General features: G+C 43.5%; 1 protein-coding gene and 1 pseudogene across 1 annotated transcript; one reads left to right on the forward strand and one right to left on the reverse strand.

Annotated features, from left to right (window-relative positions):
- Nucleotides 1-88: 88 nt before the first annotated feature.
- Nucleotides 89-11,089, forward strand: LOC115107054 (fructose-2,6-bisphosphatase TIGAR B-like). The gene is made up of 6 exons (XM_029630416.2): nucleotides 89-191; nucleotides 630-667; nucleotides 5,603-5,724; nucleotides 7,744-7,821; nucleotides 7,965-8,075; nucleotides 8,305-11,089. Exons 1-6 carry the CDS (start codon nucleotides 160-162, stop codon nucleotides 8,731-8,733), a joined length of 810 nt encoding a protein of 269 aa, XP_029486276.1. The 5' UTR covers nucleotides 89-159; the 3' UTR covers nucleotides 8,734-11,089.
- A 196-nt stretch (nucleotides 11,090-11,285) lies between these two features.
- LOC115106126 (fibroblast growth factor 23-like) lies at nucleotides 11,286-13,780 on the reverse strand (annotated as a pseudogene).
- Nucleotides 13,781-15,362: the final 1,582 nt, after the last annotated feature.

Below are 15,362 nucleotides of genomic sequence, written 5' to 3' on the forward strand. Positions count from 1 at the left end.
ATTTTCCCACCAACTCATTTCTCACCTTCTGCAATGCCATTGGTCTGTTAGAGTAGACCTCGTGACGTTCGACGTCACGTCCACGTGTCATATAACTAGGAAGAACCCCGTAAACATTGAGCCAGTAAGGAGGCAGAAAATATTTTGGCTTAGCCTAAAATGCTTACATTTAGCTTGACCGTTGTTCGACAGTAAGTAAATACCACCACATTTCTGTTTTGTGTGCTGTATGTATAATATATTTCCTAAAATGTACGGGGGCTTCTGCATTCTTGACAGCCTTATTGAACCACTTCAAAGCACAGCTGTCAGTTGCCGACAATATTAGCTAGGAAGCGTGTTGCCCATTCAAATGTATCATCTAACATTATTATTCTGTGCCAAAGCGGCTGCCTAGCTAAATCCACAGGTTTCTTATTCTGCCACCATATCGAAGCAGTGTCACCCTGAGTGTCCTCTCTCCATAAACCGTATATAAAGCCTATCTCCCATGCAGCCTCCTTGAAAGACATGCAAGTGATCAAAGCTATTAACGTTATTTGTGCACCTCTAGAATTTCTGATACTCTGTATCCTCAGAAAAATGCTGTGCATGTCATTTTCAAAGTGATTATCGTCTCAATTTCACAGTGGGGAGACGCAATACAACAAGGAGAAGTTGCTGCAAGGTATGTTATTTATAAACATACCAACCTTGACCAGTAATGACCTTCACTCGGGAATCCTGTGTGATTTAAAAACAAAGGCTGTAAGAACCAGCTATAAACCTTTCCTTGTTGCTCATGAATCAAAGTTATTGATACTCATCTGTTTCCATGTTCACTCACACAAACACTGACTAATCCCTTATCCAACTGGTTTTCTAAGTGTGTATACAGTTGAAGTTGGAAGTTTACATGCACTTAGGTTGGAGTCATTAAAACTAGTTTTTCAACCACTCCAGAAATGTCTTGTTAACAAACTATTGTTTTGGCAAGTCCGTAGGACATCTACTTTGTGCATGACACAACTAATTTTTCCAACAATTGTTTACAGATCGACTATTTCCCTTATAATTCACTGTTTCACAATTCCAGTGGGTCAGTAGTTTACATACTCTAACTTGACTGTGCCTTTAAACAGCTTGGAAAAATCCAGAAAATGATGTAATGGCTTTAGAAGCTTCTGATAGGCTAGTTGACATTTGAGTCAATTGGAGGTATTTCAAGGCCTACCTTAAAACCCAGTGCTTCTTTGCTTGATGACATGGGAAAATCAAAAGAAATCAGCCAAAACCTCAGAAAAAAAATTGTAGATCTACACATACAGTGGGGCAAAAAAGTATTTAGTCAGCCACCAATTGTGCAAGTTCTCCCACTTAAAATGAGAGGCCTGTAATTTATCATATGTACTCTTCAACTATGACAGACAAAATGAGAAAAAAATCCAGAAAATCACATTGTAGGATTTTTAATGAATTATTTGCAAATTATGGTGGAAAATAAGTATTTGGTCAATAACAAAAGTTTCTCAATACTTTTATATACCCTTTGTTGGCAATGACAGAGGTCAAATGTTTTCTGTAAGTCTTCACAAGGTTTTCACACACTGTTGCTGGTATTTTGGACCATTCCTCCATGCAGATCTCCTCTAGAGCAGTGATGTTTTGGGGCTGTTTCTGGGCAACACGGACTTTCAACTCCCTCCAAAGATTTTCTATGGGGTTGAGATCTGGAGACTGGCTAGGCCCCTCCAGGGACCTTGAAATGCTTCTTACGAAGCCACTCCTTCGTTGCCCAGGCGGTGTGTTTGGGATCATTGTCATGCTGAAAGATCCAGCCACGATTCATCTTCAATGCCCTTGCTGATGGAAGGAGGTTTTCACTCAAAATCTCACGATACATGGCCCCATTCATTCTTTTCTTTACATGGATCAGTCGCCCTGATCCCTTTGCAGAAAAACAGCCCCAAAGCATGAGGTTTCCACCCCCATGCTTCACAGTAGGTATGGTGTTCTTTCATTTGACTATATGACATTCTCCCAATCTTCTTCTGGATCATCCAAATGCTCTCTAGCAAACTTCAGACGGGCCTGGACATGTACTGGCTTAAGCATGGGGACACGTCTGGCACTGCAGGATTTGAGTCCCTGGCGGCGTAGTGTGTTACTGATGGTAGGCTTTGTTACTTTGGTCCCAGCTCTCTGCAGGTCATTCACTAGGTCCCCCCGTGTGGTTCTGGGATTTTTGCTCACCGTTCTTGTGATCATTTTGACTCCATGGGGTGAGATTTTGCGTGGAGCCCCAGATCGATGGAGATTATCAGGGAGATTATCAGTGGTCTTGTATGTCTTCCATTTCCTAATAATTGCTCCCACAGTTGATTTCTTCAAACCAAGCTGCTTACCTATTGCAGATTCAGTCTTCCCAGCCTGGTGCAGGTCTACAATGTTGTTTCTGGTGTCCTTTGACAGCTCTTTGGTCTTGGCCATAGTGGAGTTTGGAGTGTGACTGTTTGAGGTTGTGGACAGGTGTCTTTTATACTGATAACAAGTTCAAACCGGTGCCATTAATACAGGTAACGAGTGGAGGACAGAGGAGCCTCTTAAAGAAGTTACAGGTCTGTGAGAGCCAGAAATCTTGCTTGTTTGTAGGTGACCAAATACTTATTTTCCACCATAATTTGCAAAGAAATTCATTAAAAATCCTACAATGTGATTTTTCTGGATTTTTTTCCCCAGTTTGTCTGTCATAGTTGAAGTGTACCTATGATGAAAATTACAGGATTATCTTTTTAAGTGGGAGAACTTGCACAATTGGTGGCTGACTAAATACTTTTTTGCCCTACTGTATCTGGTTCATCCTTGGGAGCAATTTATAAACGCCTGGAGGTACCACGTTCATCTGTACAAACAATAATACATAAGTATGAACACCATGGGACCACGCAGCCGTCATACCGCTCAGGAAGGAGACGCGTTCTGTCTCCTTGAGATGAACGTACTTTGGTGCGAAAAGTGCAAATCAATCCCAGAACAACAGCAAAGGACCTTGTGAAGATGCTGGAGGAAACAGATACAAAAGTATCTATATCCACAGTACAACGACTCCTATATTGACACAACCTGAAAGGCCACTCGGCATGGAAGAAGCCACTGCTCCAAAACCGCCATTAACAAAGCCAGACTACGGTTTGTAACTGCACATGGGGACAAAGATTATACTTTTTGGAGAAATGTCCTCCGGTCTGATGAAACAAAAATAGAACTGTTTGGCCATAATGACTATCTTTGTTTGGAGGAAAAAGGGGAGGCTTGCAAGCTGAAGAACACCATCCCAACCGTGAAGCACGGGGATGGCAGCATCATGTTGTGGGGGTGCTTTGCTGCAGAAGGGACTGGTTCACTTCAAAAAATAGATGGCATCATGAGGTAGGGAAATTGTGGATATATTGAAGCAACATCTCAAGACATCAGTCAGGAAGTTCAAGCTTGGTCACAAATGGGTCTTCCAAATGGACAATGACCCCAAGCATACTTCCAGAGTTGTAGCAAAATGGCTTAAGGACAACAAAGTCAAGGTATTAGAGTGGCAATCACAAAGCCCTGACCTCAATCCCATAGACAATTTGTGGGCAGAACTGAACAAGTGTGTGTGTGTGAGCAAGGAGGCCTACAAACCTGACTCAGTTACACCAGCTCTGTCAGGAGGAATGGGACAAAATTCAATTATTGTGGGAAGCTTGCGGAAGGCTATCCGAAACATTTGACCCAAGTTAAACAATTTAAAGGCAACACACTCCATTAGTATTTGGTAGCATGTAAACTTCTGACCCACTGGGAATGTGATGAAAGAAATTAAAAGCTGAAATAAATCCTTCTCTCTGCTGTTATTCTGTTATTTCACACTCTTAAAAGAGTGGTGATCCTAACTAGAGGTCAACCAATTATGATTTTTCAACGCTGATACCAATTATTGGAGGACCAAAAAAAAGCCGATACAGATTAATCTGACTTTTAATTTTTGGGTAATAATGACAATTACAACAATATTGAATGAACACTTATTTTAACTTAATATAATACATCAATTAAATCAATTTAGCCTCAAGTAAATAATGAAACATGTTTGGTTTAAATAATGCAAAAACAAAGTGTTGGAGAAGAAAGTAAAAGTGCAATATGTGCCATGTAAGAAAGCTAACGTTTAAGGTCCTTGCTCAGAACATGAGGACATATGAAAGCTGGTGGTTCCTTTTAACATGAGTCTTGAATATTCCCAGGTAAGAAGTTTTAGGTTGTAGTTATTATAGGACTATCTCTATACCATTTGTATTTCATATACCTTTGACTATTGGTATTATAGGCACTTTAGTATTGCCATTGTAACAGTGTAGCTTCCGTCCCTCTTCTCGCCCCTACCTGGGCTCGAACCAGGAACACATTGACAACAGCCACCCTCGAAGCATTGTTACCCATCGCTCCACAAAAGCCTCGGCAAGGGGAACAACTACTCCAAGTCTCAGAGCGAGTGACGTCACCGATTTGAAACACTATTAACGCTCACCCCGCTAACTAGCTAGCCATTTCACATTGGTTAAATCAATCTCGGGATTTGATAGGCTTGAGTCATAAACAGCTCAATGCTTGAAGCATTGTGAAGAGCTGCTGGCAAAACGCACAAAAGTGCTGTTTGAATGAATGCTTACGAGACTGCTGCTGCCTACCATCGCTCAGTCAGACTGCTCTATCAAATCAGACTTAATTATAACATTAATAACACACAGAAATACGTGCCTTAGGTCATTAATATGGTCGAATCCGGAAACTATCATTTAGAAAAAACAAAACGTTTATTCTTTCATTGAAATACGGAACCGTTCCGTATTTTATCTAACGGGTGGCATCCATATGTCTAAATATTCCTGTTACATTACACAACCTTCAATGTTATGTCATAATTCTGGCAAATTAGTCCGCAACGAGCCAGGCGGCCCAAACTGTTGCATATACCCTGACTCTGCATGCAATGAACTCAAGATAAGTGACACAATTTCACCTGGTTAATATTGCCTGCTAGCCTGGATTTCTTTTAGCTAAATATGCAGCTTTAAAAATATATACTTCTGTGTATTGATTTTAAGAAAGGCATTGGTGTTTATGGTTAGGTACACATTGGAGCAACGACAGTCCTTTTTCGCGAATGCGCACCACATCGACTATATGCAACGCATGACACGCTAGATAAACTAGTAATATCATCAACCATGTGTAGTTAACTAGTGGTTATGATTGTTTTTTATAAGTTAAGTTTAATGCTAGCTAGCAACTTACCTTGGCTTCTTACTGCATTCGTGTAACAGGCCAGGCAGGCTTCTCGTGGAGTGCAATGTAAGGCAGGTGGTTAGAGCGTTGGACTAGTTAACTGGAAGGTTGCAAGATTCAATCCCCGAGCTGACAAGGTAAAAATCTGTCATTCTGCCCCTGAACAAGGCAGTTAACCCACCATTCCTAGGCCGTCATCGAAAACAAAAATGTGTTCTTAACTGACTTGCCTATTTAAATAAAGGTGTAAAAAAACAACAACTTCCGACTTCAACTGTACCTGTTGGTCTTGTGCTGTCAGGTCAGGGGGTGGACACTTCTCTGTCGGAGCCGGGGCTCCAGCAGGCAGAGGCTGCAGGACTGTACCTCAGAGAGCTCAGGTTCTCCAATGTGTTTGTCAGTAACCTGCAGCGCGCCAGACAGGTGAGTTTTCCTGAGATGCCACTGGTGTTACATGTGATGTCGTCTTAGGTTACGGTTAGGGGACACTAACCTCGTCCACCCAGTTGGCTCTATGTAGCAATTGAGCCTGGGACCAAGGTTAGGTGACCACCAGAAAGAATAACAATGCACAGCAGATGTATGATGTAACCTCTGTTTAGTTTAGATTCCCAGGGTGGACGTATAATTGCGGCTGCACTGTCACTGCCGTTCAATAGCAGAAAATGGCAGATGTTGGCAACTTATGTCGAAGTAAAATCATTCCTTACTACAACACTTTTTCAGTGGGAAACACTCAGATCAGACATTAAAGTCACTTCAATAATTCCTGGAACAAAACTTCTCCATTGTATATGTTACTGTGAAGGAGGGAATAGAGCAGAAGATATATTGAACCACAGAGGTAGACTACAGGATATGAGACATGCCAGCAGGTAGAACTAAACTCAGCAAAAAAAGAAACGTCCTCTCACAGTCAACTGCATTTATTTTCAGCAAACTGAACATGTGTAAATATTTGTATGAACATAACAAGATTCAACAACTGAGAGACAAACTGAACATGTTCCACAGACATGTGACTAACAGAAATGGAATAATGAAGGGGGAGGTCAAAAGTAAGTCAGTATCTGGTTTGGCCACCAGCTGCATTAAATACTGCAGTGCATTTCTTCCTCATGGACTGCACCATATTTGCCAGTTCTTGCTGTGAGATGTTACCCCACTCTTCCACCAAGGCACCTGCAAGTTCACAGACATTTCTGGGTGGAAGGGCCCTAGCCCTCACCCTCCGATCCAACAGGTCCCAGATGTGCTCAATGGGATTGAGATCCGGGCTCTTCACTGGCCATGGCAGAACACTGACATTCCTGTCTTGCAGGAAATCACGCACACAGAACGAGCAGTATGGCAGGTGGCATTATCATGCTGAAGGGTCATGTCAGGATGAGTCTGCAGGAAGGGTACCACATGGGGGAGGAGGATGTCTTCCCTGTAACGCACAGCGTTGAGATTGCCTGCAATGACAACAAACTCAGTCCGATGATGCTGTGTGACACACCGCCCCAGACCATGATGGACCATCTTCCTCCAAGTCGATCCTGCTCCAGAGTACAGGCCTTGGTATAACGCTCATTCCTTAGACAATAAACGCGAATCCGACCATCACCCATGGTGAGACAAACCGCGTCTCGTCAGTGAAGAGCACTTTTTGCCAGTCCTGTCTGGTCCAGCGACGGTGGTTTTGTGCCCATAGGAGACATTGTTGCCGGTGATATCTGGTGAGGATCTGCCTTACAACAGGCCTACAAGGTGTCAGTCCAATCTCTCTCAGCCTATTGCGGACAGCACTGATGTAGGGATTGTGCATTCCTGGTGTAACTCGGGCAGGCGGGTGTAATGATTGGATGTACCGATCCTGTGCAGGTGGTGTTACACATGGTCTGCCACTGCAAGGACGATCAGCTGTCCGTCTTGTCTCCCTGTAGCGCTGTCTTAGGCGTCTCACAGTACGGACATTGCAATTTATTGCCCTGGCCACATCTGCAGTCCTCATGCCTCCTTGCAGAATGCCTAAGGCATGTTCATGCAGATGAGCAGGGACCCTGGGCATCTATCTTTTGGTGTTTTTCAGAGTCAGTAGAAAGGCCCCTTTAGTGTCCTACGTTTTCATAACTGACCTTTTAATTGCTTACCGTCTGTAAGCTGTTAGTGTCTTAACGACCGTACCACAGGTGCATGTTCATTAATTGTTTATGGGTCATTGAACAAGCATGGGAAAAGTGTTTAAACCCTTTACAATGAAGATCTGTGAAGTTATTTGGATTTTTACGAATTATCTTTGAAAGACAGGGTCCTGAAAAAGGGACGTTTCTTCTTTTGCTGAGTTTAGAAGTACAGTAATGAGGGCAATGTTAGTTTCTAGCCTAGTAGCTGATTTGGTTGTAGGTGTGGAGACTAAGACAATGCTGTCATTGTTCACACATCCTTATCCTTTGTCAGACTGCAGAAATCATAATGAGGAACAATGTTCACTCCTCGGGCATTGAAATGGTCTTTGACCCGTTACTCAGAGAGAGGGTAAGTCTTTCATATGCCTCCTATTGCATGTATGTAGTATACATTTGATCCAGCCCAGTCTACCTCAACAGGGACCTTTAGAGTTTGACATTCAAATACAATGCATAGAAAATGATAATCAAAGTGGTTCATCAATCATACAGAGTTTTGGGATCGCAGAAGGACGGCCCAAGGAGGATCTGAAGAACATGGCTAACGCAGCCGGCCAGTCGTGTCGAGACTATACTCCTCCTGGAGGGGAAACCTTGGAACAGGTTAGACTGCGATCTGAACATTTTATCAGCTTTCCCTTTGGCCCTGCTGTTGGCTAGCAACAGCTAAGAGCTGGATTCCATGGCCAACAGTGCCATGCAGGGGTTCAACTCGGAACTTCAAGGCAGAAGCTCAACACGTAGTTCAGAGAGGTTAATAGATTTTTTTTCTTCTAGGGAGATGAGTATTTTAGTCCTTGAATAATTTAAATGTGTGTCTGTCTCCCTCAAGGTAAGGCTGCGATGCAAGAAGTTTCTAAAGTCCCTTTACCAGCGCATGGTTGACGACCACGGCTGCTCAGGACAGAGTTCTACTGCTGTAGGGAGAGGGGCCGGTGCAGCAGAGTCTGGCACAGATGGGCCCCTACCTGGTCTGCCTGACGACGGGATGGAGGGTGTCCCTCTCCATGCCCTGGTGGTGAGCCACGGGGCCTACATCCGTGTGGCTGTGAGACATTTTGTGGAGGACCTGCAGTGCTCTCTGCCCCAGGGCCTGAAGATGTCCAAGGTGTTGTCAGCCTGCCCCAATACAGGCATCAGCCGCTTTGTCCTCATCGTTTCTCCCACAGAGTCTGGCCTGGCACTCTCTGCTGTCCGCTGTGTTTTCACCAACAGGAAGGACCACCTGACCTCCCGTAACATATGTTACATCACACATTAAAGATGGACAAGGCAACACAAAAGGTTTAGTCACTACTCTGTTCTGTTTAAATGTTATTTACTGTAGCTAACAAACCACTGAAAGCAAAGAATATCTGGCACAGTAACCTGTCTAATATTGATGATATGAGTTGGGGGGGAGATTTTACTAGGGTCATTGAGGAACCCTAATCACCAATTTATTCATTTTTTAAATTTTATACACGGTAAATAAATTAAGCATTTTTGCACAGTTTATATCTTCGCCTGTTTTAAAGCTTGTTATGTAACCATGGTGACCTAGGCTCTTTTATGCATATGTATAGGAAGTGCCCCAAAGTGGATAGAGTTTGAAGAACGCTATTTTATCTACCTTATCTGATGTTCTTGGTGTCACTATACCAGTCCTTAAGGATGACTCCTCACACACAGTCACTCCAACAATGACGTGTAATGCTGACAGGTTTAACAGCAGAAAAGATGCATGGCGCTGCAATGGCAATTACACACAAATGTACTACCTCAGTAGTTCTTTTGATTGTTCGATTGTGTATTTATTTGGCTAGAGATCGGGTGGGTTGGCTTGATAGGTCGGATGGTGCAGCTTGAATCAGTCTGAAGTTGGGTCCATATCCCTGTAGTGATATCATGTATCTATTTTAAATTCTTTGCTCCTTTGTCATTGAGGTTTGTCTGTTTTTCCCGTTCTATTAACAAATGTAATCAGAACTTGATCACAGACAAGTACACTGAGAAGTAGAGGACACACAGTATTATGGGAATACAGGGTAAATGTTTTGCTCTCAATGGACCCTTTTTACAGTAGATCATTGCTCAGTGCAAATTCTGCAGGATGTCTGTATATCCTGTGTGTCGATTTTTCCCGGTCTTCCAATATTTATCCATGGAATGTTCTATGGAAACTTAACACTTCCTGTGTCATAGTCCAATGAAATGAGGACTTGTTTGGAATGTTTTAGTATGGATAATGTAATGGTTTGTTTCCACTAAGTCGATCATGTTGAAGATTTAGTTGTCATATTACACGGAAGGCAGAAGTGTGAGGAATGTCATCTTTTAAAGCCTTTACAATTCAACATGGAGTTATCACTTATTGTGGTCCTTGTCCATTATGAGATCAATTATACACTGCAAAAAGTACAGCGTTACAGTATTGTATTGATTAATAACAACCCAAAAAAGGCTTCAATATTGGTGTCTAACATGTTCAATGGTTATGTATTTCAAGTGTCCAAAGTGGTCACAAGCTTCCTCTGATCTTGCTCAAATGTAATTGTCACTAAAGGTTGCATAAGAGGCAATAGCATGTGCAAGTCTTGTAGTTTCTTTATGCAAAGCAGGATTTGAACCCGTGGACGTTTGCAGGTTGGGAAATATCAGGTTTAATCACCCGAGGGGCCACGTCCTAGTTACAGGCTTTCTCACGTTTAAAACCTGATAGAAATCACTGTTTCAGTGCTCAGGCTGAGCATGACCGGTCAAAGAACTGGGGCAATTGAAAATTATGCGACAGCTACCGACCTGTGTCTAGATTGTTCCAGAGACAACCATGAGTAATGTTCCGAAGGCACCAGTGGCAGCATAAACATCTGTACTAAATCTGATCCTTCAACATGAATGGGTGGGTTTGCTTAACTTATTACAGCTCTTCTTTTGAAAGAATATTGCAATGTGTGAATAAACTGCCTAAAAAATATTGAAAAATATCTACACCATATCAATCTAATAAATGTGCCTTCACTCATGACCGCCACAGATTGTTAAGGCTCCTCTCAGATGTGACAGCCAGGTCAATGTGGTTTAACCTCAAAGTGAAACAGGACAAAGATTAGCGGGCACTGTGTTCCTTTGACTAAAATACCTCAAACATGTTACTTCGAGTGAAACAAAAATAGAATGTGGAAATGATGGTTTGGCAGAAACTAAGATATGCCAATTTTCTCCATAATGAGATGCGGAAGCGTGAGACACGCAACCTTAATGACTGGAAGCTCGAAGTGAATGAGTCAATGGTCAACCTGCTTATGCACTTAATGTGACACAGAGCTTCCTCACACATTTAGCCTGTACTTATATGATTGGCTCATACATAGAATTCTAGGATGAAGTGGCTGTGAGTATGCAGTTCTTCATCCTGAAGTTCTAAAATATTGATCTAAAATACAATATAAAGTCAGTCTTCACCAACATAATACATTTTTTAAAGATAAATGTCACTGGCCCTTACACACACAGCCTCATAACTTACAGGTTTTCAGAATTTCTCTTTAACAGCTAAGCATCCATATAAATAGTATACTATCAATTACAATAAATGAATGGATTTAAATCAATAAATACTTTCAACTTTCTTGGAATTGGCTTTGTTGCTTGCTTTTGGTGTCCAGCATCGATAACCGATCGTATTTGTTCTAATACCCTGTAGAGAGGACCATTCATTTCCTTTTAAAATGAAACGTCTCACTAGAAGAACATGCATTATAATATGCAGACCTACTGGCATATTCAACATTTTAGTAGGGCTAATTTTGGATGAAATAAGTTTCATATCAATAATATTTTCTAGCAGTCTTCTTGCATTGTATAACATTTAATAAAGTGACCTCAGCTCAACTGCCTTTTTTCTATAAAAAAAAAGACGCAACATTATTTCGGCTTTCAGCATGATTTTCATCAGAACCTCCCCGTAAACAGAGCGCAATCAAATACAGAATTTGCGTCCTGGAATCAAAAATCACGGAAACCGAGAGTTACTCACTGTGCTATAGTGAAGAATGGCCGAAATAAAACGTTCTAATGTGGTACTTTTTTGGATACATATTTCATCTTATGACAACATATCAATTACTAATATGCCCTAATAAGGGTGCCACGGTCCGACTTTCACACGTATAACATCTGTTTAAAACGGGTTCATTGCAGAACTGCTGGAAAAGACCCAACGTGAACACATGCATATCTTACATTGATAAACCCAAGTGTACAACTGCGAGTGTCCTGTCCTCTTATCCCATCATTCCATTAATAATACGGGGGCTGGGAGGAGGGTTTAGGGAATGCACGTTCCACAGGTCGGCGTAGGGAGACTCCAAGGTGTCATCCAGCTCCGTCATTGCCCGGGAGTCCTCATCCTCCTCCGTTTGACCCAGCATGTTGTAAGGATCAGAAGAATCACCCACCCGGTTCCTCTTCTCCCCGCTCCAGTGGCACCGTGCTCTTCTCCGATAGGAAGAGGGAGGTTTGCGATAGATTCTGACCCAACAGATTAATAGATTAATTTACGCAAACAGACCATTTAGAAACGTACATAAATTAACTTCATTTTCAAAGTGGTACTTGAGTGCTAAACACAAGAACACTTCGACCAATGTAAAAATGTGATATTATATTGGCTATGTGTTAGTTAAAAGTGGTTTGGTTGGCATATGACAGAAAGAGCTAAAATTAGGAAACTTCTCTCGAGTTTTATTCTACATTTTAAGAAAAAATGTATTTCAGTTCAATAGATAATGAAAATGGGCATTTACTTACAGATCTGAAGGGGTTTCCCAGGGCATCTATGCAAAGGTAGCGATTACTTTTGACTCCAAGTATCGCCACGCGCTCTCTTGTTTCCGCCTTCGATTAAAACACACCTGTTGACAAAATGAATTGTGTTAGCCTATAGAAGCAGATTAAAGACAAAGATTTAAAACAAAATTTAAATCAAAACCAAATGGCAAAAATGTCATTAGGATTTACTGTATGAGCTTCGAAGTGTAGTTTTGCGCAAGTGGCCATTTAAAATCTCAATGTAGAAATTGTTCAAGTCTGAAGAAGTCTGCATGTGTACGTATCTTCTCGGATTCCCCCAGTTGGATCCCATGAGCGGTGATGGGTTTGGAAGAGCGTCTACTAGTCGAAATCCCTGAAGAATAGCCAGTATCTTTTACCCCTAAAATACAGACAATGTATCCCAGAGATTTCGGATGTAGCTTTGAATTCTGCAGCAAACTTCAGCTGATCTGATGGTCCAACGTTTGAGGACGCCTCAATTTAAAGGGACCCACGTGCCACTCCTGCTCGCATCCTTTAGCCTACGCAGCACTTGCAGGCAGATGTGGGTCTTTCTCTCGGCGGAAGGAGGGGGGTGCATCTCCACCTGACTGTTTGTCTAAAGGTATTGGTCACCAAATAATGTAGTAGTCTCATTGAGCAATGTCTGTACAAAAGTGATGTCTATTGTCCAATATTACCGCTTCTTGTTAAGGTTACTTCCTACATGAATTGCACAACCATTGTCTTGTCTTCCTTTTGATTCCTACACATCTGCAACGGAACCACTTCACCATGCAGTCTTAGTTTGTGCAGCAGATTATCTTGCCGAACAGATGTCTATTGCAGGAACAGATTCCTGCTGATCCCTCCTCCTATTCATTCAATACCATTTGCAACTTCCTTTTCTGCAACTCTGGAATCAGGTGATGTTCAACAAAGCCTTGGGTTCTGATCAACAGGTCTTGAATGGATGCCTCATCTCGGGGAAGATTGATGACAGAAATGCCTTGCTGTGTCCAGACAACAAAGTTACCCTGTTGACATCCTGTGACAAGCAGTTGTGTTTGAACTTGAGTTAAGTACTGGTGTGTTCTCTTCAACCAATTGGTTTCCAGGCTAAATGCAGGATCCTCCATTTGAACTACAGTACCATTCAAAAGTTTGGACACACCTACTCATTCAAGAGTTTTTTTTTTCTTGGACCACAGGGTTTTTTCCTCACAGTCTTTGTACCGTGGGTAGTATATTTAGGAGTAGAGATTTCTCCTCCGCGAGTTTCATGATTTTCCCTACTGTGCAAACTACTGTGCTACTACTACTACTACAAACTACTGTGTAAACTACTGTGCAAACTGGAATTCCTTTCTCTCCTGCTCCTGACTCCTGCACCTACCTCTTCTTAGGAGGCACCTAACAGAATCCCGCACCATTATTAAATGGAGTCAGTAGGAGCTGACGCGCTCTCCACTTACATGGAGGAGCCCGTGCAACACCACACCACCGTTCTCCATCGTCTCGGGACCGCCATGATCAAGTGATGGCAACGATGGAGAGATGGGAGATGGGTGGCCCCTCCACCAGCCACACTCCAACCAGCACCACCACCTTCTCCGACGTCGTCCGGCACCAGCGGTATCCGTAATCCCTAATTGACCACTATCGGTGCATCTTACGGGAGGACGTCCGCAGGGATCTAGCATGCAGAGACGCCACCCTCACCCTGGACCAGCTAGTGGACATGTCCATAAGGTTGGACAACTTGCTTGCTACACGCGGGCGTCCGGATCGGGTTCTGTTGGTTCCACCCCCCCAGCGCATCCGCGCCAACCCCCATGGAGTTAGGGGGTGCTGCAGCGAGGGCGATTGGAGGAGGAGCTCCTTCCTGCACTAGGTGTGGTCGGAGAGGACACACTGCCGACCGGTGCTGGAGGGACTCATCTGGGAGTCGAGACGGCAGGCCGAGCACTGTTCGGACACCCCAGGTGAGTCAGCAGCAGGCTCACCCAGAGCCCACTGTTGGTCACATGTATGTGTTGATTTCTTTCGCCTATTTTTTCCCCCCATTCCCAGCATAAGGCACTAGTAGATTCAGGCGCAGCGGGGAATTTTATGGACCGCGGTTTCGCACATAGGTTAGGGATTCCCCTGTTTCAGATGGACAAACCCTTCACCGTGCCCTCCCTAGATAGTCGACCATTAGGGTCAGGGATGGTCAGGGAGACCACGGCTCCACTGGACATGGTTACGCAGGGGGGTCATGACGAGAGAATTAGTCTCTTCCTCATTGATTCCCCCGCGTTTCCGGTGGTGCTGGGGATTCCCTGGGTGGCCTATCATAACCCCACTATTTTGTGGCAACAGAGAGCTCTAAAAGGGTGGTCAGAGGAGTGCTCAGGTTGGTGTGTGGGAGTTTCCATCAGTGCAATGACGGTGGAGAGTCCAGACCAAATCTCCACTGTGCGCATTCCCCCCAGAATATGCCAATTTGGCTCTCGCCTTCTGTAAAAATAGGGCGGACCAATTACCACCCCATCGACAAGGGGATTGTGCGATAAACCTCCAGGTAAATGCTGCACTTCCCAGGAGTCACATGTACCCCCTGACACAGGAGGAGAAGGTGGCTATGGAAACATACATCTCTGAATCTCTGAGGCAGGGGCACATTCGGCCCTCCACGTCAACCGCCTCCTCGAGTTTCTTTTTTGTGAAGAAGAAGGAGGGAGGTCTGCATTGACTATAGAGGTCTAAATTCTATTACGGTGGGGTACAGTTACCCGCTACCTCTCATCGCTATGGTGATTGACTCATTTCACGCTTCTTCACAAAACTGGATCTCAGGAGCTCGCATAACTTGGTGCGTATCCGGGAGGGAGATGAGTGGAAGACAGCATTTAGTACCACATCCGAGTACCTTGTCATGCCGTATGGGTTGAAGAATTCCCCAGCAGTCTTCCAATCCTTTGTAGACAAGATTATCAGGGACCTGCACGGGCAGGGTGTGGTGGCTTATATCGATGACATTCTGATATATTCCGCCACACACACCGCACATGTGCCTCTGGTGCGCAGAGTCCTTGGGCGACTGTTGGAGCA

This window comes from Oncorhynchus nerka, linkage group LG23 (genome assembly GCF_034236695.1).
Source record: "Oncorhynchus nerka isolate Pitt River linkage group LG23, Oner_Uvic_2.0, whole genome shotgun sequence".
In the NCBI taxonomy this organism is placed as follows: Eukaryota; Metazoa; Chordata; class Actinopteri; order Salmoniformes; family Salmonidae; genus Oncorhynchus; species Oncorhynchus nerka.